This window comes from Ogataea haglerorum, assembly GCF_019207285.1.
Source record: "Ogataea haglerorum isolate 81-453-3 chromosome Unknown 81-453-3_NODE_2_length_903871_cov_94.662503, whole genome shotgun sequence".
Classification (NCBI taxonomy): Eukaryota; Fungi; Ascomycota; class Pichiomycetes; order Pichiales; family Pichiaceae; genus Ogataea; species Ogataea haglerorum.
The window spans coordinates 92,257-118,879 of NW_025065152.1; the positions used below are offsets into that span (position 1 = coordinate 92,257).

The 26,623-nt window shown below is 47.6% G+C and overlaps 19 protein-coding genes across 19 annotated transcripts; 10 read left to right on the forward strand and 9 right to left on the reverse strand.

The window, feature by feature from the left end:
* Positions 1-464: 464 nt before the first annotated feature.
* Positions 465-2,546, reverse strand: KL911_000612 (uncharacterized protein; the record flags this gene model as incomplete). The annotated part of the gene is made up of 1 exon (XM_043200886.1): positions 465-2,546. One exon carries the CDS (start codon positions 2,544-2,546, stop codon positions 465-467), a length of 2,082 nt encoding a protein of 693 aa, XP_043056176.1.
* Positions 2,547-2,698: 152 nt separating this feature from the next.
* KL911_000613 (uncharacterized protein) lies at positions 2,699-4,231 on the reverse strand (the record flags this gene model as incomplete). Its single annotated transcript, XM_043200887.1, has 1 exon — positions 2,699-4,231. The coding sequence occupies one exon, from the start codon at positions 4,229-4,231 to the stop codon at positions 2,699-2,701; it is 1,533 nt and encodes a 510-aa protein (XP_043056177.1).
* Positions 4,232-4,937: 706 nt separating this feature from the next.
* Positions 4,938-6,731, forward strand: KL911_000614 (uncharacterized protein; the record flags this gene model as incomplete). Its single annotated transcript, XM_043200888.1, has 1 exon — positions 4,938-6,731. One exon carries the CDS (start codon positions 4,938-4,940, stop codon positions 6,729-6,731), a length of 1,794 nt encoding a protein of 597 aa, XP_043056178.1.
* Positions 6,732-6,746: 15 nt separating this feature from the next.
* KL911_000615 (uncharacterized protein) lies at positions 6,747-7,217 on the reverse strand (the record flags this gene model as incomplete). The annotated part of the gene is made up of 1 exon (XM_043200889.1): positions 6,747-7,217. One exon carries the CDS (start codon positions 7,215-7,217, stop codon positions 6,747-6,749), a length of 471 nt encoding a protein of 156 aa, XP_043056179.1.
* Positions 7,218-7,544: 327 nt separating this feature from the next.
* Positions 7,545-8,438, forward strand: KL911_000616 (uncharacterized protein; the record flags this gene model as incomplete). Its single annotated transcript, XM_043200890.1, has 1 exon — positions 7,545-8,438. The coding sequence occupies one exon, from the start codon at positions 7,545-7,547 to the stop codon at positions 8,436-8,438; it is 894 nt and encodes a 297-aa protein (XP_043056180.1).
* Positions 8,439-8,712: 274 nt separating this feature from the next.
* On the forward strand, positions 8,713-9,768 carry KL911_000617 (uncharacterized protein; the record flags this gene model as incomplete). Its single annotated transcript, XM_043200891.1, has 1 exon — positions 8,713-9,768. The coding sequence occupies one exon, from the start codon at positions 8,713-8,715 to the stop codon at positions 9,766-9,768; it is 1,056 nt and encodes a 351-aa protein (XP_043056181.1).
* A 32-nt stretch (positions 9,769-9,800) lies between these two features.
* KL911_000618 (uncharacterized protein) lies at positions 9,801-10,562 on the reverse strand (the record flags this gene model as incomplete). The annotated part of the gene is made up of 1 exon (XM_043200892.1): positions 9,801-10,562. One exon carries the CDS (start codon positions 10,560-10,562, stop codon positions 9,801-9,803), a length of 762 nt encoding a protein of 253 aa, XP_043056182.1.
* Positions 10,563-10,920: 358 nt separating this feature from the next.
* On the forward strand, positions 10,921-12,411 carry KL911_000619 (uncharacterized protein; the record flags this gene model as incomplete). Its single annotated transcript, XM_043200893.1, has 1 exon — positions 10,921-12,411. The coding sequence occupies one exon, from the start codon at positions 10,921-10,923 to the stop codon at positions 12,409-12,411; it is 1,491 nt and encodes a 496-aa protein (XP_043056183.1).
* A 266-nt stretch (positions 12,412-12,677) lies between these two features.
* Positions 12,678-15,473, forward strand: KL911_000620 (uncharacterized protein; the record flags this gene model as incomplete). The annotated part of the gene is made up of 1 exon (XM_043200895.1): positions 12,678-15,473. One exon carries the CDS (start codon positions 12,678-12,680, stop codon positions 15,471-15,473), a length of 2,796 nt encoding a protein of 931 aa, XP_043056184.1.
* A 302-nt stretch (positions 15,474-15,775) lies between these two features.
* KL911_000621 (uncharacterized protein) lies at positions 15,776-16,078 on the forward strand (the record flags this gene model as incomplete). Its single annotated transcript, XM_043200896.1, has 1 exon — positions 15,776-16,078. The coding sequence occupies one exon, from the start codon at positions 15,776-15,778 to the stop codon at positions 16,076-16,078; it is 303 nt and encodes a 100-aa protein (XP_043056185.1).
* A 235-nt stretch (positions 16,079-16,313) lies between these two features.
* Positions 16,314-17,294, forward strand: KL911_000622 (uncharacterized protein; the record flags this gene model as incomplete). Its single annotated transcript, XM_043200897.1, has 1 exon — positions 16,314-17,294. One exon carries the CDS (start codon positions 16,314-16,316, stop codon positions 17,292-17,294), a length of 981 nt encoding a protein of 326 aa, XP_043056186.1.
* A 48-nt stretch (positions 17,295-17,342) lies between these two features.
* Positions 17,343-18,005, reverse strand: KL911_000623 (uncharacterized protein; the record flags this gene model as incomplete). The annotated part of the gene is made up of 1 exon (XM_043200898.1): positions 17,343-18,005. One exon carries the CDS (start codon positions 18,003-18,005, stop codon positions 17,343-17,345), a length of 663 nt encoding a protein of 220 aa, XP_043056187.1.
* A 136-nt stretch (positions 18,006-18,141) lies between these two features.
* KL911_000624 (uncharacterized protein) lies at positions 18,142-18,747 on the reverse strand (the record flags this gene model as incomplete). Its single annotated transcript, XM_043200899.1, has 1 exon — positions 18,142-18,747. One exon carries the CDS (start codon positions 18,745-18,747, stop codon positions 18,142-18,144), a length of 606 nt encoding a protein of 201 aa, XP_043056188.1.
* A 102-nt stretch (positions 18,748-18,849) lies between these two features.
* On the forward strand, positions 18,850-19,125 carry KL911_000625 (uncharacterized protein; the record flags this gene model as incomplete). The annotated part of the gene is made up of 1 exon (XM_043200900.1): positions 18,850-19,125. One exon carries the CDS (start codon positions 18,850-18,852, stop codon positions 19,123-19,125), a length of 276 nt encoding a protein of 91 aa, XP_043056189.1.
* A 53-nt stretch (positions 19,126-19,178) lies between these two features.
* Positions 19,179-20,675, reverse strand: KL911_000626 (uncharacterized protein; the record flags this gene model as incomplete). The annotated part of the gene is made up of 1 exon (XM_043200901.1): positions 19,179-20,675. One exon carries the CDS (start codon positions 20,673-20,675, stop codon positions 19,179-19,181), a length of 1,497 nt encoding a protein of 498 aa, XP_043056190.1.
* Positions 20,676-20,795: 120 nt separating this feature from the next.
* KL911_000627 (uncharacterized protein) lies at positions 20,796-22,199 on the reverse strand (the record flags this gene model as incomplete). The annotated part of the gene is made up of 1 exon (XM_043200902.1): positions 20,796-22,199. One exon carries the CDS (start codon positions 22,197-22,199, stop codon positions 20,796-20,798), a length of 1,404 nt encoding a protein of 467 aa, XP_043056191.1.
* A 745-nt stretch (positions 22,200-22,944) lies between these two features.
* On the reverse strand, positions 22,945-23,910 carry KL911_000628 (uncharacterized protein; the record flags this gene model as incomplete). Its single annotated transcript, XM_043200903.1, has 1 exon — positions 22,945-23,910. One exon carries the CDS (start codon positions 23,908-23,910, stop codon positions 22,945-22,947), a length of 966 nt encoding a protein of 321 aa, XP_043056192.1.
* Positions 23,911-24,101: 191 nt separating this feature from the next.
* KL911_000629 (uncharacterized protein) lies at positions 24,102-25,019 on the forward strand (the record flags this gene model as incomplete). Its single annotated transcript, XM_043200904.1, has 1 exon — positions 24,102-25,019. One exon carries the CDS (start codon positions 24,102-24,104, stop codon positions 25,017-25,019), a length of 918 nt encoding a protein of 305 aa, XP_043056193.1.
* A 79-nt stretch (positions 25,020-25,098) lies between these two features.
* Positions 25,099-26,620, forward strand: KL911_000630 (uncharacterized protein; the record flags this gene model as incomplete). Its single annotated transcript, XM_043200906.1, has 2 exons — positions 25,099-25,505; positions 25,792-26,620. 2 exons carry the CDS (start codon positions 25,099-25,101, stop codon positions 26,618-26,620), a joined length of 1,236 nt encoding a protein of 411 aa, XP_043056194.1.
* Between the last annotated feature and the right edge of the window lie 3 nt (positions 26,621-26,623).

Below are 26,623 nucleotides of genomic sequence, written 5' to 3' on the forward strand. Positions count from 1 at the left end.
TGAGCGAGAGCTTGTGTTGCATTATATGTATTTATTGACGACAAACAGTTAATTCAGCTTGTGTTCTGATGGAGACTGAAATTGAGAAATAGTTCCTTTTATATTGCTCCTGATGATCAGTGCAAATCAAATCTCATTTCCAATTTTAGCCTTAGAGAAACACTAATTCGGGAGGCTGGTTTCTTAGCAAGGTGATGGCTAATGTGCAGTTAAATTACCTGCATAACTGAACATAACAATTAGCCTATAGCAGGTAATTGTAAACAAATGTAGTGGCCAGATTACCCGATTAGGACGAAATCTAGTGACTTAACCTGCGTGGGCTAAAAATAAAACTACACGTTACGCGTCACAATTATGCCACATTAGGAACTGCAAACAAGCCACGGACAAGTTCCATGCTTCGGGACCTGGAGATCTTCATAGTTGTATACAATTTTTGATTTTAGCACATACAAACTATACTATAATTTCCGCAAGGTCTGGCTCGTTCGCTCAAAATTTTCTCGCTCCTCAACTGTGCCTCTATGCAGATTTTGTTCGAAATCTGCAGAGTACTCCGCTTTGATTTTTGACGGCTCGTTTAGCATTTTCACCACCCCGTAGTAATGGTGGTAAATGTCCCCGTTATACGATCCCAAGGTTGAGTTGATGAAGAAGTCGCTCATTTTGAACGAGTCCGTGAGACCAATCACCAACGGCCGGATCTCGCGACAGAGGATCCCAATCTTCTCTAGCACAGCCTTGAACGTGCTAGCCGAGACGATCCCAAACCGCAAAAATTGCGAGCCAAACGCCTCAATGTTCGACAACGCAAACAGCTGAGCAAGCAGCACCAAAGGGGTAACAATGTCACCATTGTGTTCGTTCAAACTGTTCAGTTTCTCGACCCATTTTGCCAAGATAAACCGGCAGGCATAGAGCTTCGACAGAGCCAGTTTCTCCGGGGCGATCGAGTCCCAATCATTGTTCTCCTTTAGCGCTTCGATGCAGTCGAGACTTAATCTCAATATCAGAGTGTCGAATGCGGAAACCTGTTTTCCCAGATGCGTGATCGTGTCTGGTGCAAGAATATCACCTGTTTCGCTTGCCTTGGCCAAAAACTCGTATTCTCCGGACGCTTTGCCAGACTTCTTGAATGCCATCACCTTCTGTACGGTGATTCGTCCACTGTTCTGGGCAAGAATGTTGTTGTCGCCCTCCCAAGTGCATTGCACGGCGTGATCCACATACCCCTTCGCGAATCCACTATATGCCGAGTATCCGTGGCCGCCACATGCCTGCCTGCATTCCTCGATCAAATTTAGACAGGTCCATGTACAGGTTGACTTGAGCGCAGCAGACTCACCAAACAATGTCTTGAGGAAGGCTATAGCCTGTTGGAGTTGCTGGAAATCTCCTGACTCAACCGCTTCGTCTAATTTTTCCAGAGTTTGCTTGTAGGAGAGCTGGATTGCATGGGACGCAATTGCCATGCCGTATGTCCAGCTCAGATAAGGAAGAAGCCGCCTCTGGTGTAGGGGATAGTTAATCAGCTGGTTCTCGGTCTTCTGGCCCTTCTTCGTGAACTGCCTCCGCCCAACGGAGTATCTCAATGCAATCGTGATGAATCTCTCGCTGGTTCTGAATGAGTCGGTCACCATTGTGACCCTTCCTCCCAGTAAAGCTCCGTACGCAAGCTGGGCTAGCGGAGGATCCAGCACCTCTCCGTCGTCAGTGATGCTGGTGTATTTCGAAAGCATGAACTTGCGAGGAATTTCTACGTGGCTGAATTGGATCCATCCGTTGTCAATACCGTCGCGCCCCATTTTGGCTCCAATATCGCCAATACTAACTCCCGGATGAAGCACGTGTCTTGAGTCTCTCAAAGGAACGACAAACGTCTTGACTCCATAATCTTTTCCGTCCACAATCAGCCGTGCGTAGCAGACGGTGTGCGTAGCAGAGTGGGCAGCGCCGCCGATCCACCACTTGGTCGCACCCACATGAGGAGTATTAATCTCAAAAGTGTCCCGCTGCTTGTTATACGTGGCAGTGGTCTCCAAGGCTGCCACATTGGATCCGTGCGCCAGCTCCGTCATGGCAAAACACCCGTACACCCCCTTTATGCTCAGGGCGCCGCGTTCTTTGGCCCAGTAGTTAAACTGCTCCTCGGTCCCGTTGCCGCGCACTGCTCCCAAGAAGAGGCCCAAATGAACTCCAATCCGTGTTCCTAGCTGAGGGTCGACAACAGCGATCAGATTCAGTCTGTTCTGGAAGCGCGAGTAGTTGGGGGCATCGATTTCCATGTACTGGCCCATGCGAGCGATTTTGCGCGCGGTGATTTCTCGGTGCTCGTCCTTTGAGAGCTGGTAGTAAGCTGCGCCGGTGTTTAGCACCGGGTCACGCTCCAGCTGTTGCATCAGACGTAATGTTTCGAGGGCTTCCGACTCGGATCCCTCGATGAATTCATGCATCTTATTGATATCGAACGTGGTTTTGAGCCGCTCCGACCAGATCAGATCCGCCGGGTTGGGCTCTTTCGCTCCTGGCATAGTAGAGTCCATTACTGAAATTCGAGGGAATAATAACGTCTATATAGTAGGTCTATTGCACATGCTCTACCCCACAGAAATATCACATGTGAGCAACAGTGATGACCCCACATTCGGATTGCACAGCCGAGAAAAAGATCGACTGAATTTGCAAACAGGTAAATTTAATTTTCTTGGTTTTTTTTCACCTTTGTCTTGGCCTCGATTTTCGCCAGGGCTCTAAGACGCAGCGAGGCGCCGTATCTAATCATAAGCTCGTTGGATAGAAACCCAATCCAGGCGACAAATGCACTGATAGTAGCGGTCCAGCCAATTCCAATGTTGTTTATCTGGACCAGACAGGTAGCAGACGCAACGGATCCTCCCACAATGTATCTCGCAAAGTAGTTGGACGCGATAGCGTCACCTTTCAAAGAGGGCAGACAGTCCACACAGTACGAGTTGATGGACGGGAAAGCAATCGTTTGTCCAAGGGCATAGAAAAACATGGAAACAATCGGCAAAGCCATGCCTCCTACTTTTTTCTGGAGTGACCACCCGTATATGATCATGAAGACAGGCATCACAAATCCGAGAGAGTAAGTGGCACTTCTGAGACGGTCCTCAGGAATTCTTTCCCCGCCACGTTTCTTCATCCAACGCTTGACTGTGAAATCTGCAAATCTGCCCCCAATTGGTCCTCCAAGCAAAAGCCCGGATCCCGGGGCCAAGTAAAACAGCGATCCAAGCACGGGACTATTGAGATTGAATCTTGGGTTGATCACGTGTCTGATAGGAGTGAGCAGACCAAACATGTTGTACATGATAGAGGAGCTGATTACTCCCGCGAGGATCAAGTTGACGTACTGGAAGGCGAAAAGAACTCTAAATGGATTGTACTTGACGAAAACAAACCGCTTCCCTGTTCTTTTGGCAATTTCCTTGGAGATCACCATTCTGCTAGTCTCCTTGAGGAAAAAGATAATCATTAGCAAATTAATCACTCCCAGTCCGGTAACGACATAGAAAATAACTCTCCAGTTAGTGTAGGTGATTATTATGCCACCCAGCACCGGGCCAAAGGCAGGACCCAATTGCGTCCCCATCAAGACCCAGCTCATGGCTCTGCCACGCTCTTTAGGGACCTTGATGTCTCCGATAATAGATCCACCAACACTGAAGCAGCATGTTCCGAAAAATGCGTTCATGGCTCTGAAGATAAAAAACATAGCTAAATTCTGCGACTCTGCCGTGAGAATTGAGCTGATAGTGTAGCCGAGCGAGCTGAGAATCATGACCGGCTTCTTGCCGTAGAGCGAAGAAAGCGGAGAAAGCATCATCGGCGAGATTGCCATGAAGACGTTGTATATTGCGTTCGAAATGTTGATCATCTGCGACGTGGTATTCAGGGCTTCGGCGACTTCTGGAATAGCAGGAGTGAACGCAAGATTAGAGATTGGCGACAAAAAGCACGTGAAACTGACGATGCCCACAAAGAGCGTCTTTGTTCGCTTGGGAAAACGATCAAAAAAGGGGTCGTCATCGGCGAGTGGCGGTAGCGTCAACGTCTTGGTCAGTTCCTTGGTTAGGTGTAAACGGTCATCTGGCTCTCCTTGGTCCTGCTCCATATTCTCAAAAACGGGGAGTGGGTCCCTGATATCTTCCAGCGAGTCCAGCGACAAACTCGATTGTCTAGACTCTAGATCGGTATTGGACATATTTGAAATTTAGACCGCAGAGTTAGCGTGCGCAATTTCTCTGTTATCAGTTTTTACAGGTTTTTCATTAATCTTTAGTTTAGATTTTCTGGATGAAAAAAAAAAAACAGGGATTCTCAGATACTAATTAAAGTAGATCTACTATCTTACCTATTTAGTGAGAAGTACTGATGGGTGACTGAAATCCGATTGCCTTGGCCTCAGTTCCGAATGGCAACAAACTTTGAGATTGGGTTCGGTAACGGCTCGGGTGCCTCTATCACAGAGAGCTAATACAATAGTAACCTTCACCGTATGAATTCGGACTACCAGCACAAAGTCTGAGTCATAAACTTTGGAGTGCTACCTGGTTTAGATTAGTAAGGTCGATCGTCGCGTCGATTACGGGAAAAATCGGTCTGTCTATAGGTAATATGGTTCCCCTCCAATTTTTTCTCCAAATGGACTCTTTACAGCCCTACATTGAGGCAACCATAGATTTCGAAGGCCAAAAGCTAGCTGAGAAAATATACTTGACATTGCTCACAGCAGGAACAGTCTTGAGCTTAATAATTGGCTTTGCAGCACAAGATCTCTCGCTTACGATATACGTGTTTCTCTTTACCATCGTGTCTACTTTGGTCGTTGTTCTTCCTCCTTACTCCTTTTACCGAAAACACCCAATCACCTGGCTTGCGCCTGAAAAAGTCGACGTTTCTTATTAGAGATGTCGTTGTTTCTTGGTTTCGATCTGTCAACTCAACAGTTGAAAGTGATCTCAGTGTACTCGGATTTAAAACATCACAAAACATATAGGGTCGACTTTGACGAGGAGCTCTCAAAATATGGCATTCGGAAAGGAATTCTCACCAATGAGAGCGCAGGTGAGATATTTGCCCCAGTTGAGATGTGGGTCGAGGCTTTGGAGCTGTGCTTTGACAAGATGAAAAAAGACAACTTTCCCTTCAAGGATGTACGAGCTATGAGCGGCTCTTGCCAGCAGCACGGTTCCGTTTATTGGTCAAAACGTGCACCAGAATTGCTTGAATCTTTGTCGGCCGAAAAATCACTAAAAGACCAGCTCTGTCCCGAAGCATTCACGTTCCAAACGTCTCCAAATTGGCAGGATCACTCTACCGGTCCGGAACTGAAAATTTTTGAGGATGCTGTCGGAGGGTGTCACCAATTGGCACAGATCACAGGTTCCAGGGCTCATTACCGCTTTACAGGTACTCAAATCAGAAAACTAGCAAGCAGGGTCGACCCAAAAACTTACCACGAGACGTACCGGATTTCACTCATCTCAAGTTTCTTGAGCTCCTTGCTGTGCGGCAAACTAACCAACATTGAAGAAAGCGATGGATGCGGCATGAATTTATACGATATCTCAAAAGGCGAATACGATGAAGGGTTGCTAGCGGTTGCTGCCGGAGTTCATCCAAAGATAGACCAATGCTCTGAGTCAGAAACCAAGAAAGGTATCGAGGAGCTCAAGCAGAAGTTGGGTCCTCTAGAACCAGTTGGCTACAAGAACATTGGCCACATCAGTTCCTACTTTGTTAAGAGGTATGGATTTTCTGCCTCTTGTAAAGTTTACTCCTTCACTGGAGATAACCTTGCAACTATCCTTGCTCTTCCTCTCGGACCTAACGACACTTTGATTTCCATGGGGACCTCCACCACGGCTCTTCTTGTCACCAACGCATACAAACCGTCTGAGAATTACCATATATTCAAGCATCCTACCCTTGAAGGCCATTACATGGGAATGCTTTGCTACTGTAATGGTGCGTTAGCCAGAGAAAACGTGAGAGATAAAATCAACGAAAAATACAACCAGCCCAAGAACTCTTGGGATAAGTTCAATTCCATTTTAGACAATTCTGTTCCTTTGAACGGGAAGTATGAGCTAGGAATCTACTTTCCCTTAGGCGAGATCATTCCCAACGCCAAACCTTGCGAGCGGCGATTCAGATTTGATCCAGAAAAAAAAGAGTTACTGGAAGTAGAGTCCTGGTCGTTGGAAGAGGACGTCAACAGCATTATCGAGTCCCAGGCTTTGTCGTGCAGACTCAGGATGGGACCACTACTTGCTTCGACGTCGTCTCACAAGTTAGAGGACAAACGCGGAGTCTTGCCAAAGCTAGAAAAGTACGGCCAGATACAGTCAGACGGTACCAAACATTCTACCAACGCTCTGCTTTGTCGTCCTAGTAAAGTGTTTTACGTTGGCGGCTCTTCGAAAAACAGATCAATTGTCTCCAAGTATTGCGACATTTTAGGACCCGAGGACGGAAACTATAAGATTGATCTGAGTGATGCGTGTGCTCTGGGGGGCTGCTTCAAATCCCTATGGTCCTTTGCCACAGAGTCCGGCTCCGTGAAGGAGGATTACAACAAGTGGCTCTCGGATAATTTCCATTGGGATGAAGTTGAGAAGCTTGGAAACGCCACTCACTGGGATGATTACGTCGACGGAATTGGCATTCTGAGTTTGGCGGAGCAAAAATTAGAGTCTTGAATAAATCAACAAATACTACATAGTTGGCTTGCGATTGCCTCTCTTGGCCTTGTAATCTTTGATTGCGCTCTTGATTGCATCTTCGGCCAGCATGGAACAGTGCAGCTTCACTGGAGGAAGAGAAAGCTCCTTTGCAATCATCGTGTTCTTAATGTTGGCAGCCTCTTCAAGAGTCATGCCCTTCACCAGTTCGGTGGCAAAGGACGAGGATGCAATGGCCGAACCGCAGCCAAACGTCTTAAACTTGACATCTTCAATAACTCCGGTCTCATCGTTAACTTTGATCTGCAATCTCATCACATCTCCGCATGCCGGCGCACCGACGAGACCAGTTCCGACATTATTCAGATTCTTATCCATCGTTCCCACATTTCTTGGGTTCTGATAATGGTCGATCACCTTTGGATGATACAGTCTTCTGCTTGAGATGTTCGCAAGAGCGACTCTGGACTTGGCTCCTTGTCTCAATAAATTGCGAGCAAACATTTAGAAGTTGAAGAAATTATTTGCCTATCAATGTTAATTTATTTGGTCATCAAAAATGTGAGGGCGCAAATAGGGCGAAAAATCGAGAAAGCCGTTACCCGGATCACGATGGATAAGAATACCCGACAGTGGTACGCATCGCTACGCGAGATTTACAACAGCGATGACGACCTACCCCTCATCTACCCACAGCCGTGGATTGCATAAATTGGAGACGAAATTCGATAGCCACGATTCGCGCATTTTCGTGCTCCTTGCGGTTAACCGACTTAATTTTTCACTTATATATTATTAACCAATTTTTGGTGACTCCTCAGATTATAAAATATGTCTGATCAACGGCCGTTGCCATTTGCCTATCAATTTATTGCCGGCGCCATTGCTGGTGTCTCTGAGATTCTGGTCATGTACCCGCTGGATGTGGTCAAGACCAGAATTCAGCTTCAGGTGGGTACTGGCAGTAAAGGAGAATACACGGGTATTATCGACTGCCTGACGAAAATCGTCAAGAACGAAGGGCCTTCGAGACTTTACCGTGGTATCACTGCTCCGATTCTAATGGAGGCCCCAAAGAGGGCCACCAAATTTGCCGCCAACGACGAATGGGGTAAAGTTTACAAGCGTGCTTTTGGTGTGAACCAGATGACCCAACCTTTGGCCATCTTGACCGGTGCCACTGCTGGTGCGACTGAGTCGTTTGTTGTGGTTCCATTCGAGCTAGTGAAAATCAGATTGCAGGACAAGACCTCGAAGTACAATGGTATGGGGGACGTGGTGAGACAGATCATCAAGAAAGAAGGTGTTCTAGCCCTCTACAACGGACTAGAAGCTACCATGTGGAGACACATTGTTTGGAATGCTGGTTATTTCGGGGTCATTTTCCAAATCAGATCTCTTCTACCAGAGGCTAAGAATCCTACACAGAAGACGACCAACGACCTGATTTCTGGAGCCATTGGTGGAACTGTGGGTACGTTGTTGAACACTCCATTTGATGTTGTCAAGTCGCGAATCCAGAACACCCCAGTTGTTGAAGGTGTTGTCAGAAAGTACAACTGGACTCTTCCATCTCTGGCTTTGGTCATGAAAGAGGAAGGTTTCAGTGCTTTGTACAAGGGATTCTTGCCAAAGGTTCTCAGATTGGGTCCTGGAGGAGGAATTTTGCTGGTCGTTTTCACCCAAACCATGGACTTCTTCAGAGGTATCTATTATAAAGATTGAGGTCGAAACACGGTATTCCGAATAAATTTTATGGAGTGCCATGACAAGATCGCTCACTCACTGGTGATTAATAGACTTGTAATTGGTATCCTTTACGTAGACCGTAGATGGCTCACCTTTGTAGCCAGCGGCTGCTCACTCTAGATAGAAGCCGTTGTTTCTGGGTACCAATTTCTTTGCCCGAGTATTCCATTTTATCTGCTACCATTCGCCCCGTAATACTGCCCCATCTTCGAAATTAATCCCATCCTATTTTTTTTACCAGACTTTGATCATGAACAATCCTTCGGCTGTTCTTACGAAAATCGGCGAAATCGTCATCGAGGATAGACCAGTTCCTCAGATCAAGGATCCTCACTATGTCAAGATCGCCATAAAATATACCGGACTTTGTGGCTCCGATGTTCACTACTATCAACATGGCCGCGTTGGCTCCTTCATCGTGGAAAAACCAATGGTGTTGGGACATGAGTCGTCCGGTGTTATCGTAGAGGTCGGTTCCGAAGTTAAAACGCTGAAAGTCGGCGACAGGGTTGCCTGCGAGCCGGGCATTCCTTCCAGATACTCTTACGAATACAAGAGCGGAAACTACAACCTGTGCCCGGAGATGGCTTTCGCTGCGACTCCTCCTTATGACGGAACACTTTGCAGATACTATCTTCTACCTGAGGATTTTTGCGTCAAACTGCCTGAAAACGTCTCATTGGAGGAAGGCGCATTGGTTGAACCCCTTTCTGTTGCCACTCACGCCACTAGGTTGGCCAAATTGACTGTTGGTGACAAGCTGGTTGTCTTCGGTGCCGGGCCAATTGGATTGCTGTGCGCTGCTGTTGGACGGGCGTATGGTGCTAGCAAGGTGTGCATCGTCGACATTGTCAACGAGAAGCTCGATTTTGCCGTTGCCAGAGGCTTTGCAACCCACTCCATCAATTCCAAAGATAAGAGCTTTGAGGAAATTTTGGAGTTCATCCAGACTTCCTGGGACGGCGAACGGCCATCAGTGGCAATGGATGCCACCGGAAACCAGTTCTGTATTGCCAATGCCATAAGATTGCTGGAGAAAAAGGGAAGATACGTCCAGGTTGGCATGGGAGGACAAGCCATGGACGGATTCCCCATTGCCGAGGTTGCAGAGAGAGAGCTGCTGATCACTGGCGTCTTCAGGTACACGGTTGATGACTACAAGATTGCTGTCGGCTTAGTTGGCTCTGAAAAGGTCAATGTGAAGCCTTTGATCACCCATAGATTCAAATTTGAGGACGTCAAAAAAGCTTACGACTTTAGCAAGGAAGGCAAGTCCATTAAAATTATGATATCAGGACCTGAATAGTTGATAATTCATGGGACTTGGCTATATACAGATCAGTCTTTATGGGTCTCAGCTTGCTCTTGCTCTCTCTTTTTTTGAGCTTCAGCTAGAATTTGCTCATGCGATGCATCGTGCGTAGCTTTGAAAAATGTATAGTGGAGAACCACATCCTCCACGTTTCTCATGGACGGATCCTGTGAGAACTCAGGGTCAATAAAGAAAAACAGCGGCATGTCCACCTCCTCTCCGGCGTTCAGTCTTTGCTCCTCGAAACAGAAACATTGGATCTTGTTGAAGTATGGGGCGATATGGTCTGGCGTCACACTGTAAGTTGCCATACCGGTAATATCTTTGTCTGAAGTGTTTTTTGCCTTATAGAAAGCTAGCGCGGTCTCGCCCGGAACCAAATACACCTCTCTCTGCTGAGGCACAAACTTCCACGGCAACAAACGAGACGTTTCTGCGGTGAACGAGACTCTTATTTTCCGATCAGTATCCACGGGGACTAACTTGTCGGGAGTGATCTTGGAGGAGTCGGTCATTGGGGTTCCACCCCAGCCAGTCTTTTGACAGACAACACGGTACAGGGGCACAGACGCAAAAGAAAGGGTCAGGAAACCGAGAAAGAGCGAAAGTGAATAATTGGTCACCGTTTGGCTTCTCTGTTTATTCTTGGCATTGTAATACTGATTGCGTAGCGCCTTATACTCCTCCATAGATAGCCGCGGAAGCTCCTTCTTTGTCTGGGGCGCCTCTGTGAACAGAAACGCCGTTGTCGAGAGAAAACGGTACCCTATTTTTCTAAGTCGAATCATTACTGTGATTCTACTAAATACGCTGAAAATTATTTTTTAGTTAGAACTGCAAACCAATCTAGGGACCGACATTTCTATGCGGCGAGGGCCTCGATCCTCTGTAACTCTCCGATATAGTGTAACGGCTATCATGGTCCGCTTTCACCGGGCAGACCCGGGTTCGACTCCCGGTATCGGAATTGGAACAATTCTTTTTCTTTCATTTTTTGCGCCTGTAGCCGTTTCGCCGCATTCTTTCGGCCAAGCCGCTTAACGAAGAGAAGGGTAATTTGCGCCGATATTTTCGGAGGCAGTGTAAGGGAATACGATATTTTATGGCTGTGTTGAAAGAGAATATTGAATATCAACTTTCTGGTTAATGCGAAAGGCCGTGAATCAGCTTCTCCCGCATAAATCCTCGCGTGTTCTTGGCGGGCCGTTCCAGCCTAAAAATGCCGTGAAGGAGTTTTATATTGTTCTGCACAGCCCCCATAAACTATACCGACCGGGAGAGGAGTTGAGTGGACAGATAATTCTAGTACTCAAGAAGAATGTGATGAACTTGATGATAAGTCTTTCTTTGGAGGGCCATATCAAGGTGAACTCTACATCGCCACTGCGCTCGGATAAAAAACAAAGCTTGTTCAATCACAAAATCGTTCTTTACGGCGATTCTGAAGAGACCGCGCTCACGTTTGGAGAACATCGGTTCCCGTTTATTATCAAGCTCCCGAAGCGGAACGCGTACACAAGCATCTCATTTGAGAAGGGAGAAATTAAGTATGGCCTGAAATGCACTATTGTTGAGCGAGACAACCAAGATGTCGTACTAGCCACGTCGGAGAAGATGTTTAGCATTGTTAAGCCCATCAACCTTACCCTTTTGCCCGAACCGCAACCAAAGGTTCTCAGATTCAAGACCACAAAAGGTAAACTCAACAAAACTCTGTCATCGATATCGTCCACGTCGTCGCTCGCTTCCTCGGAATCCATGGAAGATAATCTCGACAACTACGTCCAAATAAAGATGAACATCCCGTCGATGGGGTATCTGCGCGGCGAATCGATACCCGTTCGCTTGAACGTGAAATGTCACAAAAAAATAGCAAACACGGAAGGAGTAATAGTCACTCTGATTAGAATTTGCCGGCTGGATCTGGGCCAAGATTATGAGATCCAATCGTATAGAAAAGACCTCAGTCAATCCATAGTACCGCTCATCGTCGACCCGAACACGCTAACAAGCGATATCTCGACGAGTCTGAGGGTCCCAGTCGACTGTTTTCCGACAATCACCGCAAACATGGTGAGTTTTCAGTACTACATTGAGGTTCTCGTGAATCTTTCAAATTCCAAGATACGTGCCACCCAGGTAGGGTTTCTGGATGACGAGATTATCCAGAATGACACGTCCAGCAATATCTACAACGTGGACAGGCTGAAGCGAACGAAAAACGTGCTTACACTCAATTCCGAGATCGTCATTGGCACAGAACGAAAGTCGAGGGTGCACAGAAAGAGCCGTCGCCCTTCTTCTGTTCCACAGACTCCATGCACGTCGATAGACTCGCCGCTTTCTCCGCAGGAAACCAGCCCGCCTTCCTCGTCGCTACAATATTCCGCCATCCCAAAAAGTTCCTCGGTGAACGAGAAAGAGGTGCTCCGGCTGCGGGAACAGGCATTGATGCCCAGCGAGCCCCCGACAGAGCTCAATGATCTCGACTATGCTCGCCCTCCTTCCGAGCTGCCACCAATGCCTACCCCAGGGCCATCCGACGGCCACAATGCGGAACATTTTGACGTCCTTCTAGACGACGACACCGAATACGCCGCAGTACCGATCTATACCGAGCCAGGGAGCGAGGATTGATCTCCTCACTCTCTGGAATTTCAGTGTATAGCTTAAAATATACTAGTGCGCTTAGTAAAAATTATTTGCGGCTGTGTCGAGAGCAATAGTGGTAGCAACTCACTCTGTTTTACCGTTGGACATGTGACATGTGTGACATTGATATCAGAAATGAAATTGCTGCCTCTCAAAAAGAAAAGCCCTATCGCAACCTTGCTAAGAGCAATACTGTGGTGATGACTTTATATAAAGTACTGTATCAATCGCTTGTACATTGTAGTTTAATCATGTCTGACCTGAAATCTTACACACAGAAAGAAGAGTCCTGGACCGACCAATCTCAACACAAGGCTCGAGATGCTTACGACGGGTTCACAGGTTCCAAGGATACCCCAAGATCTGTGCAACATTCCAGTGTTCCTGGATCGTTCGACTTCGACGAGAGGAAAAATTATTCCGCTGGAGACTCAAACTATACCTCGCAATCACATACGTACGACTCCGGCTCGCCCACTTTCAGGGCCTCAGAAGGAGGAGCACAAGGCGAGTTTGGCGAACAGCCATCATTGGCCAACAAGTTAATGTCTGCTATTGGAATTGGCGGAAACTCCGAAGGTGCAACTTCTCACAAAGACAAGCCATTGGCTGGCGAGGACGCCGCCAAGAACTCCATGTCTACTAAGACACTCGAGAAGCAGGCCGGAAAAGCTCACAGCTATGTTGACAGCCAGGGCAACGAGTTTGAAGTTATTCCTACGGACAGAAACGTGAAATACTCTTCGCTAGTTGACCCAGTCATCAGCACGAGAGACGTTCATGGCACCGAACAGAACATGGAGGGATTATCTCATAAAGAGAGAGCCCAAAGACGCCCGGTCGATCCTGCTGAGACGAAAAACGCCAAGACTTCCCAGCAACAGCAGAAAGAGCAGCAATCTGTCCACGGCACTCAGTCGGGCGTTCATTCGGGTGGAGCTGCTGCAGCCCACTATGGTTCTACGAAAGCTGACACCCACGGTCAATTTAATGAGTCGGGACCTCGTGGGAATACCATAAGCTCAGAACAAGGCTATGGTGGTCAGACCCCTGACCACCAGTCTGCCAGCCGGTACGAGAAGTCTGACCTTGCTCCCAAACACGACACTACGGACAATAATCTAGGTCCCGAAGTTCCTGGAGCTGGTGTTGGCTCTCTGGCCGGTGCTCCAGGCCAGACATACCATCCTGCGCAAAGCCAGGCTCTAGAAATTCAACAAGGCTATGGCTCTAACACTCATACATCGAAGCATGAAACTGCTCGTGATAAGGGATATCCGGATGCTGGTGCTACCCCTATGGCTGGCTACGCCTCCGGAAAGCCAACCAGCTACAACACCACCGGGGCTACGGATGCCGATCCTGCCCATGGAGCCACTGCTCCTGCTGATCTGGGCGACTACAGACACCCAATCGGAGAGCAACTGGGTAGGAATACTCACGGAAAGTCCCCCAAAACTCAAGATCAGCACGGTGGTTTGGACCAGAAGGAGACTGCTGCTTCCAGATCGAAGTCTGACCATCATAGGGCTACCGAAACAGCAGCTGCTGGTAGTCACGAAAAATCTGCGAATACCGCCTCTGGCTCGTCGGAGCACGGCTGCAGCTCGAAAGCGGGGTCCAAGACCGGTAAATTCAGCAAATGGGGCAGGAGCAGCAAGAAGAACGACGACACTGGTGTGCAGCATGGCACTGTCTACCAGGATGTGCATCACGACACCTTTGCAACCAGAAACGCCGATCAGTTCAAGTCCGACTCCTCCAGACTCCAAGGAAGCGAGAAGAAGGGTCAGCCTGAATTTGCTCAGAAGCAAGCTGAGCTGGGCTATGAGACTGCCCATGGTGGTTCACAGACTGGTGTCGGAATGGGCGCTGCCGCGGCCTCTGCTGCTGGCTACAAGGCGGCTTCCAATGACGGCAACCACGGAAGGCAGCAGGACAAGCTAAACGATGCTTCTACTCGGGAATTGAGAAACGCTCCAGGCGTTACCAAGACCCAAAACGACCCTTATGACAGCTCGTACGGCAGCCACGGCAAGACAGACGAGAAATCCTCCGGACCTCTGGATCCCAAGAATCCTCGGAAGGATGTTGACTATAACAAGTTCGGCTCCCAGGCGAAGGACGTGTCGCAGAAAGGCGGCCAGGCTCTCGACAAATCCGGTCACAGTGAATACTCTTCTTATGCCACTGGCGCGGGAACGGCTATTGGGGCTGGTGCAGGATATATGGGCAGCAGAGAAGCTGGCAAGGACTCTACCTCACAAGCCAACGTCTCTGGTCAGAAAGATCCGGGGCTCACCAAAGGTGGCTTTAGGGATACCTTCCACGCTCAGGGAACCAACAAGTACTCTGCTGGTGTTGGAGAGACTGCTGGCCCGAAAGAGCCGGAAACCGATAAGTACACTGCTGGAGTTGGCGGCCATGAGCCTCAAACCAGTTCTGGATACACTGCTGGTGTTGGTGACACCCATCCTCACCATACCAGGGACCAGTACACTGCGGGTGTGAGAGATGACGAGAGGGAGACTCCATACACGGAAGGATTTTCCGACACCGCAGGACAGAACAGGTACGGTTCTGGATCTGGTTATGGTGAAGCAGCTGGTGCAGCAGGGGCCGGTATTGCCTCTAAAAGCCACGGTAGCCAGAAAGACCAGAGCCGCCGACAACAGGGAGTGGCTTCTTATGGAGCCAACCAAAAGTCTTGCGGCGAGCACTATCATATTCCTGGTACTAGAGACAACCTCTCAACCCATAATCGCGGCCAAGGGGGCGATGGCAACGATTACTTGAATGACGACCAGAATGCCCTGGCCAGCCGGGCTGCGGCAGCAGCCGCCCACGATAAATGTGGAGGATCTGGCGCTGCAGATACATCGGATGTCGGCGAATCCAGCAACATGCACCAGCAGGGCGACGAGGCTCGTACGGGACAGTCGCACCAAGGTGATTCTAACACGAGAATCTTGAGTTATGACGAGTTGGAAAAGGCACACCCACACAAGGAGAAGTTGAGCACCAAAATTAAGAAGATCTTCAATTAATCGATCTGAGCAGCTATGACTACTACTTTCGTTGTGTATTGTACCCCATATATAGGATTATGTGACTAAATGGTACGATTTGATGAGCTAAGTAAGATTTGTAAACATTGCTTGATTTTTAATTTCCAAACGGTCTCTAGACACTCACGTCACGCAGAGCCGTTTTTATATGCACGATCGTAATTGATAGTACATCTCGAAGGCGAGCCGCAAGAAGGAAATCACGTTCGAGGTGGGTCCGAGGGTGTCCCGAGGGCAATATATAAGTGTGACCTCTCGCTTGCTTAATCACAGAATCAATCATGATGTCCAATAACTATGGCTACAAATCTACCAAGCAGAAGTACACAGCAGGTATTCGTGACCGCGACCGCAGGAATGGATCCTCTAACTATACTGCAGGCATCGAGACAAGAAATGAAGGCGAGCGCTACAGTTCCTACACAGCCGGTGCTAGGCCCACTCCAGCTCCAGCACATGCAAAAGGCTACACCGCAGGCATGGGGGGAGGCGTTGCTCCGCCCACGACCAGTGTCAAAAGCTTCCTTTCTTCGGGAACCAGCCATTCGCCATCGCTCTCTGAAAAGTGGCTACCTAGAACATGAGTACTATACAGTGTATCGCGAGATGAGCATTTAGGAGTTATGATTTTGTAACGTGATTATTATAGATTAGCTTTTTCCCACGTTTGGATCCTGCTCTGCAGTTTTTCCAAGTCGTTGGTTCTGCAACACACCCTTACACCTGAGGATTTTGTATTTTGTGGTGTATGGTTGTGCATTGCCATAAGAATAAAAGACAGCCAACAAAGATAAAAGCTTAGTTTTAATAATATTCAGGATGTCCTTCAAATTTCCCAAAGTGGATCTCTCCTCGATCCAACAATCTTTGCAGCAGACCACTCAACAGCTCACGTCAAGTCTGCAGGACAATCTAGTCAATTTGGAAAAGGAGGTTTCGACGCTCAATTCCAACATCTCGCCCCTTCTCAAGAGGACCACGAGGTCTCTCCAAGAGCGTTTTGGATCTATTGACGATATCTCAGAGCTGCCGCAGGAGTACAAGGATTTGGAGAAACGCGTTGATAACTTAAAGATTTTCTATAAGAAGGTGCTGACCATCACACAGCAATACGAAATTGAGAGTTATGACTATCCTCCTAATCTGAAGGAATCCATCCATGATTACACCAAGCTAATCAATGAGAAGTTTACCGGTCTTTCGCAGGCCACTACCACATCAGAAGCAGAAGCAGTGCTGCTGTCCTCCTCGAAGGATCACACCCCGAAGACCTTTGCACACCAACTGGCTAAGGCTTGTCTAAGTGCAAACGAAGTCCTGGCTTCCAGCGAAGACGAGTCTTCGTCTCTCTGCAAGGCATTGATTAAGATCAGTGAGTTCCAGACAAGAATTGGAGAGGAAAGATTGGAACAAGATAAGTTAGTGATCACGGAGGTCAACAGCAAGATCCGCAACACTCTGAATGGCGATTTTTTGAAAACGACCAAGTTGAGAAAACAGGTGGAGACTTCGAGGCTCAATTTCGATACTGTCAGAGCCGAGGTGAAGAGCGTGCAGCGTGGAGACGAAACTGTTGAACTTCCGCCTGCGCTGTCCAAGAAACTGGAAAATGCCGAGGACGAGCTCGTCAGTGCCACAGAGTCCGCTGTGGAATCCATGAAGACGCTAATCAAACCAGTTGAGGGATTGAATCTGTTAAAGTTGCTGATGAAAATCCAGCTCAACTACCATAAAAACGTCGTTTCCGAACTGTCGTCACTGGTCGACGAGCTTGACTCGCTACCTTTGGAGGACGACTAATTATAGTCTGAATCATAAATTAATGGAGTATACGTACAAGAATTTGGTCTAGTGGAGCGATCCGCACAAGGAGCTATTTTTGTTAATTCCAAGTACAATGGACAACCGGTTGAATAAAATCTCTCCGAAAGCCATTCCGAGACAAATCGCGAAGAAGTAAAGCAGTACAAAACTCATTGCTGCAAGCATCAATGCGTATCCAAACATCGTCGCAGTGAAGGCGATAAGTAGTCTGATGAAATCTCTCTTCAATTCCCCCAGTCCTGGGCAGAACGTCTGACTGATAATCTTACCCAAGCTGAGAGATTTGACGCTCAGGGTTCCACCACTAGGCAGATGTTTCTGGTCCTCTTCGGGGACACAAGCACAATTGTCTATTTCTTCAATTAAAACTGCGTTTGTAAGGTTGTGGAACACACGCTGTTCCAAATAAGCGCTCAGGAAAAATAAACCTCTAAAGAAAATGGCTCCGAAGAAGAGCACACAAAAAATGCCAAAAGCTCCAGCTCCCGAGCTGGCACGCAAGTTGTGAAAGATCACGGGATAGTGATTATAATGAGTGGTGAGATAGTAGTTCATCTCCATGTCCATGGACATGTTCATATCCATAGAGCTAGTAGAAGATGCGGCGGTCATGTCCATGGAGCTCGTGGCAGTGGCCATAGACATATGCATGCTAGACGAACTGGGGGATCCCATATCCATATTCATGATGAAGAACAAATAATAATGCAAATGGGGCTCCGGGGACCAGCCTTTTTATATCCTTATGGACATGATATTATGGGTTTTTTTTTCGTCAGATATATTTGCTCATGGAAAATAATTTGCTCACACCCCGACACCGTCAATGCTTCTTTGGGGGACGATTCATCTTGTTTCGAATTAGCCTCGTGTACAGCCATTCTATAGCGTCCTTGACTCCCTCGCCTGTTATTGCACTGACGGGGAGCACTCTTGAGTCTCTTGCGTTTAGATTTTCGGCGATAGGGTTAAATATTTCCTTGATATCCACGAGTTCCAGCTTTGTCTCGTCCTCTCTATCCTGTTTGTTGGCCAGCATCAGTATGGGTAGTCCCTCAATTAGCTCATTGCTCATCACGCCGGTCAGAACGTTTGAGCATTCCACCAGTCTTTCCTTGTCGCAGGAGTCAATGACAAATACGATGGCATGGGAATTGGAGTAGTATTCTGACCACAATTCTCGGAGGCTGTCTTGGCCTCCAACATCCCAGAACTTCAGCAGTATTCCATGAACTTGGATTGTGCCGACGTTCTGACCAACTGTAGGAAGAATCCGCTCCGGCCGTAACTCTTTGTAGTTAGGGACATAGATTGACTTGAGCTTTTCCAAAAATGTTGTCTTGCCAGCATTATCTAGCCCCAAAATCAATACCGAGTACTCGTCTTTGCGCGTGTACGAGCTATAAAGACTTTGAGCCAGATGGAACATGTGTAATTAAAAAAAAGATACCGGAGACCAAAAACTAAAGCTACAGATGCCGTCGATCGTCCAAAACCGCTTCGAAAAAATTATCAACCCAAATTATTCCTCATGAGATTGTCCCTTGTCGCTTTGGGCAGGTCTGCATGGAAAGGCCCCTTTGTGGTGCCTTTACCGATTGCTGAGGCGAAGAAGAACGGTACGCCCATTAGAACGAACGCCAGATCGTGCACTATACTCCCTCAATTCGTGGGGCTCAAATTCCAAGTCCATAACGGAAAAGATTATGTTCACATAAACATCACCGAAGACATGGTGGGATCGAAGCTCGGCGAGTTCTCCCACACTCGGAAACGGTTCAAATACACCCAGACCAAGAATAAGTAATCTATTGTACATAGAATTGAAATGTCGAAGTGCGTGCTAAACATTCCACGTGCTCATCTTTCTCTGCGCCCATTCATCATCTTGGACTCTCTCAGTGGCCCTGTTCGATCGAGTATTGGCCATTTGCCCCATCCGCCAAGCTTGATTACCAGGCATGTCGCGTTGTCCATGCCCCCAATACACTCAACAAATTGTACTACCTCTTGAGCTGCTTCCTTTGGCGTGCCCCGCAACGATCCCTTGTTGTTGGTCGTGCTCATGATCACGTCGACTACCTCCTGGTCGGAGAGCATGTTGGTCACCCCGTCGCTCACAAGCACGAGGAAGCACTCGTCCCCGCCAAAATCTAGGATGTTAGTTTTCTTTAGATAATTCTTGTGTTCACGCCTGTACTTCTCAACTTTCCTCATATCGCCAATCAGATATTCTCTGATCTCCGGTTCGGCTGTAATGCCAACGTTTTTAGCCGTGAGGTCCCCGAATGACCGCGTGTTAGCATAATTTGCAAAACGTTCTTCCCCGAAAGAGTCGGTCATCATTAGCCCTGCACTATATCTGGTCAGTCGGCGCGACTCAATGGGATTGGAAGGATGGTGGTCCTGTGTCAGACTCCTTGCCACTCCGTCCTTGTCGCAAAGGATAGCCCGCGTGTCGCCTACATGCGCGATCACTAATCGACTCAGCACGTCTGGCTCATAAAAATAGCCGTTTAGATTCGACTTGTCCTTCTCAATGGTGTAGAAAAATGCAGATGTGGCTGTGGTACCGGCGTTCAACAGGTGCGAATGTTCCTGATGTTTAACATCGTTGATCTTGTCTTCGTAGTTAAGGAATTGGTAGTCAGTGTACAAAAACCCTAGGAGAAGGCGGATCTTAAAGAAGTCTTCACCGGAAACCATCTCTTTGAACTCTGGCAGGTCCCATAATTTCTTCTCCTCCAGCTCTGGATCGTGGACGGTATAGTGACCTTTGGCCGATACCAGATAACTTTCTAGCCCCATACTGCTGATCAAATGTAAGTTTTTGCGACGCACCCATCGCCTCCAGTACCCTCCAATCTCCTTCTGGTAAAACTTGAAGAGCTTGTTGATGCTTTCGTCGCTGATGTTGATTTTCTCAATATTCTCCAGCAGATGATTTCGCACATAGGTGCTGCCTTCGCTGCCGCCGTGGCCGTCAAATACGCTGAAACTAAAAACCTTATTATGCAAAAAGCGATTTTTGTACTCAGGCTCATCGAGCTGTCCGATTCTCCTCTCCAACTCCTCGTTTGCATTTATTCCATCTGTAGATACCGTTTTCTGCTGGAGATCTATATCCATAATCCCTACTTGATGCGCGTCTTCGTTCGTCATACGATTGACTCTCGAGGTATAGTAACCGTAGTTTGCAGGGACTTTAAGCAGGCTGACACTGAATGTGATAAGCGAGTTCTGAGAGGAATTGGGAGCGATAATCGACAAATGCTGAGATATGCGTCTCACAGAATTCCACCGCGCCATGCTCGCTGTTCCCGACTTCCATAATCCTTGTCTTAGTTTCATTGACATACCCTGTCCATCGAAAACACGAACTTTATTACGGAGCTTTCTTGTAAGTTTTCCCGAGCATTTTTATTTACAATATGGCGCGAGGTGTATCGTTTTAGATCTATTAGCGTTGCTACATGTTCATATCTCCGAGACGTCGTCCTCGTCAATAAGCATAATATCGTCGTCTCGAAGAAGTCGGTTGTCATTGTCGAATGAGATGTTGGTGTTGAGCGAGATGCCTGTGTCGGTGCTAGTTCGTCTGCTGCCGTTATCGGCGCCCAAACTCAGGTTGTATGTTCTCAATCCTTCATATAGAGAAGCCGATCTGCGTAAGTGCAACAAGGACAACAGGCGGCTAGCAAGACCGCGTAAAGGCGTAAGCGGTGGCTCGCGAGACACTGGGTTATTCGAGAGAGTCAACGGCCTGATTGGGGTGCTCGAAAAGCGTTGGTCCGTATTGAGAAGACGCTGTATGATCTGTTTGCTTTCGTGAACCCGCGCGTTCTCCCGCGTTACCTGTGATCCTGGCCGCCCTTCAATATCCCCAGTGTTGTCCGCGGCGTCGAGATCGTCGTCCTCAAAATCCAGCTCGCTCATTAGGTAATCAAACAGGAAAACACTTGAGAGCCAGGCTTTTGCCTTTTCCCAGAACCTGAACATGGTAAGCAGTATAGGGATGACGATCAGCCGAGGTAGCAGGTCATTGAGGAAGTTACCCAAGGCGATAAGCTGGATTGAGTTGCCAAAAAAGAGCTGGAACGAGGAATTGATTGTGAATTTTGTGTCCAGCAGCATTAGAAAGTTGTAACTCAATGGGATGGTCAGACGGCATGCATAGCTGATGAAAAAGATCATCGACACCGGATCAGACGACTGGTTGGACTGGATGTGGTAGACGTTGAAGACTTTGACCTGCGACAGTGATAGGATGGCGCAAATGAGCATGTATGTCAGAATCAGAAAGCAAACAGCGAATATCTGAACGTATATCTTGGTAGCATTTTTTGTGATGGTAGCAATCAAACGCTTGATCAGAGAGAATTGGAAGCCATGAAACGTTTCCGATTCCACAACGACAGCAGAGAGCACAATTAGAAATAACGAGAGAAATTTTCCCAACAAGGGCCTGACGTATTGAAGGAAATAATAGTTCACTCGTGGGCTCGATATCCATGGTCTTTCCAGCCTTGGGTGGTATTCGCCAAGCAGTTGTGCATTGACTTTATCTTCCAGCACTATCACCTTTTCTACGGTGGTTCGAAGTTCGATAAGGTTATGATTGTATTTCCATTTCAGCTCTTTTAGCTGTACAGAGAGCTTGTTAAGCAGCTTCGTGTTCAGTTCTGAGTTGGTGAACGGTTCGACACCATGATGAACCATCTCATTGAATTCCCGAGGTATCGAGCCCAAAAGCTTGAGGATCCAGTCCCTATACTCAAGATTATCGAGTTGGCTTAATGTCTTGATTTTCCCGCAGAGCTCGCGAAGCTCGAATTTTGTCTCTTCCAGCTGTTCATTTATCCCTGGAACTTTAAGGTACATCTTGTGCAGTTGGTTGGGATAGTTTCCGGATGTTTCCCACTCGTGCCGCGGAATATATATGAGGCCGTGCGCCATAAGCCACAAGGCTAGAACGAGTGAATATATGTGGCTGACAGTAATAACCAGGGACTTAAGAAATTGGAAGTTGAGCCAGGACGTGTGGCGGACTAGGATGTAAAAGAAGATGATGAGCCCGCACGCAATCATGATCATCTGAAACTTGAGAAGCTCGATTAAGGAGTACTTGAAGCGATCTCCCCGTCTGTAATATCCGGATCCGAACCAGTATTGGAAGAAGGGCAGGATGATCCATGTCAGCGCAAAAGTGGTCCAGTAATTGAACTTCCAAAGGAAGAGCACAGTGGGCTGGTTCAGATAGAATATAGATTCCTTGAATTGCTTGTAGGTGTCTGCAGATGTGGATATTAGGTCGATAGGAAGGAGAAAGATGATGGAAAAAGGTAAGAAGAGCGAAAACACCAGAATCACCGACAGGTACAGAGGCTGTTTCGCGAGCCTGATGAAATGATTGATGGCAAATCCCGATAACAGAAAGGTCGATACCAAGAAAAACGTTATTGGGACCCACTATGCCGGTTAGTGAAAGTCGATTGATAACACCTACCATCTTCAAACTACGGTATCTTTTTTTATGTTTTTTTGTGTTCTGAGCCACATATAAAAAATATAACACTGGATAACTTAGCCACTACACTCTGACCCATGAAGACAGCCCTTTAGCCATCTATTCAGAATGGACCAAAAACTTGTATCTTTTCTTTGTAATGCCCACGACGTCTTTCACAGCATCATCATCAACAAACCATGCAATCCGTCCAGCAGCCTTTTCGTTGATAATACTAGCAGGAAGTCCTTTGTCGGGTCTCTCCATGATCGTGCTTATGACTGGCGCTTTGGTGGCACCTTCCACTACGAACATCACTCTGTGAGAGTGGCAAATCACGGGAACAGTTAAGGTAATTCTCGTTGGTGGTCCAGACGGAGCATTCAGAACCGGTGCACACCAGGCATAGGATTCTCTAAGGGTCTCGTGATTAGGGAACAAAGATGCAACATGCCCGTCGGGAGCACATCCAAGCAAGATCAGATCAAACATCGGCAGCTTCACAGAGTCTTTAGATGCAAAGCCTTTGATAAGGGTTTTCTCGTAAGTGTCTGCGCATTCCTGTGGGTCGTTCAGAAGATTCTCATCAATAGGGAAAATGTTGGGATATCCTTTCTCTGGTGGTATGTTGTCAAATATCTGTGATTTGGCCTTTCCGTAGTTGGACTCAGGCGAGTCAAAAGGAACCAGTCTCTCGTCGGCAAAATAAACGTCCCATTTGGACCATTCGACGTCCTGTCGCTTTAGCAATCCTTCACGTAACACACTGATCAATGATCCTCCACTGAGGCCAATGCGGAACCTTCTGTTCTCCTCCTTCTTCTTTTTCCGTTGCTCTCTGGACGAACTTGGTGTATTGCTTCCGTTTCCGCTAGCTGAATGGTGTTCCGACACACTTTTGGTCAAGCGCATGCTTTCTGCAGCACTGTTGAGCTGCGACGCAATATTTGTATCTGATAGGCTCTTCTTCCTGTTGTAATCGCCGTACAGAGCATGGTTCTGGGCCGCCACGATGTGATCTGCGACGGCCTCAGCCACTCCGCTAAACTCTGGGAATGAATAGATTAAAGGGACTGCAGTCGTCATCTAGGACCTGGTTTCGCTTTAAACGGTCTTATAATTAGTAAGGGCTTGCTGATCAATGGTGCAAGCTTAGTCACTTGTCGGAACTTTCTTTTTCCCTCTAATCTTGAACCTGTGTCGCCCTAAAGCAATATTATTTTTTCTAACATTTTCTTTCGCTATCAGGTAATTAAATAAAAACATCTTCATATACAATGGGCTCGCTTAAAGACAACTTGGACCTGCTAGGTCTTATTTATAAGAGGTTTCTCCAATCGCGCAACGTCCATCCTATTGCAATTGGCCGTTCCGACAGTCACATATCGGTTATTGCGTCCGAGGGCAAATCGATCCTAACTTATAGCAACGACATCTACACCATTGAAAATCACAGAAAGGACACAGACGGGACTGAAATAAAGTACACTGCTTCGTTGAAATGGCCGCAAGACGCCAACGTTAAGTACCCTGCGGAAATCAACGATATCGATTCCCATCTAGTGGATCGTCTATTTGCGATTGTGAGAGATAAATTCGGGCGATTTTTTCCAATGGAGTCTAAACCCGCTACCCAATCCGACGCTCATAACGAAAGGCATATCTCGCAGTTGCGGGAGTCTGTGGTAGGCGTACCGGAGGACACCTCCAGCCAAGCGACGCAAGAATACACTCCTACTCCTTCGTACACATCGCCTGCTCCAAAACCACTGCCTGCCTCTCTCGCACCACCTTCATTTGAGGACGAACACCAAATTCAGTCCAGCCGGACTGATCCACTCCCGTCAGGCGATGCACAAGCAGGTGTCAATGATCTGTATCCAGGCGGAATGAAAGATCCCCCTTTCAAACCGTATTTGGATCCTCTTGCTGTCAATCCTACTAGGGGCGGGGGCATGCATCCAACTTCCTCTGATTCGCTGTTTAATCGGAATTTGGAGGGCTCAAGGTCAGGAATTCGGTACGACGATCCGCTGCTGGGGCCTGACGAAGACCCTGAGCTTTTGGGAGCTGGTCTTCCAGGACAGATGGGGCTGCCCGGACAAGGAGGTTTTAGACGTCCCCCAGGTGCCCCCGGCCCGCCAGGCTCATTTGGTTCTTCTGGAGGCTTTGGAGGACTTGGTCGATTTATATAGCATCCATGGTTTATACCTGTACAAAATTTACCCGGCAAGAATTGTGGGGAAATAATTTGATTATATATAGTTATCCTTTATGCTTAGACGGTCGTCCCAGTTTGCCCTGCAAACTCGAAAGAGATCCTCGTTGGCTCTTCCTAAAACCGCACCAATCACCAGGAAAAGCCAGGATGAAATTGAGATCGCACAGGCACCCAATAGAGTTGCTACATGGTCGCCTAGTCAATCGTCAAAAGATCGTATCATCAAGACCAATGTTCGCTTTGTAGGCAAGGACCTCACCAAACAGCCAAACCCACAAGCAGCAATCGATTTGATTGCTCAACAGCCTATCAGGTACATACACAACAACATTGCGGTCTGCAGCGGAACAGACATATTCCAGGGCCACCCGAAGGTTTACATCAACCTCGACAAGGACATGCCTGGAACATGTGGCTACTGTGGACTGCGCTATGCCAGGGAGGAACTAAAGGATAAGTTGTCCTAGCTTTTCCTTTATTTATTGTTGGCAGGAATATGAAATTGAACCTTGTTCGGCACTTTACTCTCTTGTAGCACATTGTATGCCCTTAGGACCTCCGTGCTAGGTAAACGGCTTTGGTGCCAAATCGAGCCGCACTACGGCTCTTGGTACGATTCGCAAGAAAATACTTCAAAAAAAAAAATTAATGAGCTCGTCCTCCTTGTTCAGATCACTGGTCCCGCGTTTAGGGGCACGCTATTCATCGCATGCGGCCGTCAGACAGAAAACGTTGACTGACATCAGAAAATTGTACAAAGCGAAGGAACCCCTGGCCGTGATCACAGCGCATGACTACATCACCGGCCGGATAGCGGACTCGAGCGAGAAGATGGATATAATTCTAATCGGCGACTCTCTGGCCATGGTATCTAAAGGTTATGCCTCCACATTGGAAATTCCGTTTGACGACTATTATTACGCGTGCAAGTCTGTTCTCCGAGGGGTCAATCAAAAGTTTGTCATAGCTGATCTGCCCTTCGGATCGTTCGAGGCCAGTGTCTCGCAATGTGTAGAGTCCGCCGTCAAGCTCATGAAATTGGGGAAAATCGGATCGCTCAAGATCGAGGGAGGATACGAGCACGGCGAGCAGATAAAACGGCTCATAGAGATCGGGATACCCGTGACGGGTCACATAGGCTTGAAACCTCAACAATTTAATGCTGCGGGTGGCTACAGGGTGCAGGGAAAAAAAGCACGGGATGCGGCTAACATTATAGAGGAGGCACAGTATCTTAGAGACATAGGCTGCTCTATGCTTGTTCTAGAGTGCATCCCGCACAAGGTGGCACAATATCTTACTGAAAAGCTGGATATTCCGACCATTGGCATTGGCTCTGGCCCAGGAACCTCGGCGCAGGTTCTGGTTCAGGCGGATCTTCTGGGCATGTTGGACTCTCCCACTGCTAAATTTGTCCAGAAATATATGGACTTCCATTCTGAGGCCGTCAATGCGATCGACCGCTACGTGGAAGACGTCAAATCGGGCAGCTTCCCAAACATAGAGAGTCACTCATATCCGATTAAAGAGGAAGAATTTGAGGCAATGCAAAAAATTTTGCAACGCGACCACTAAGTA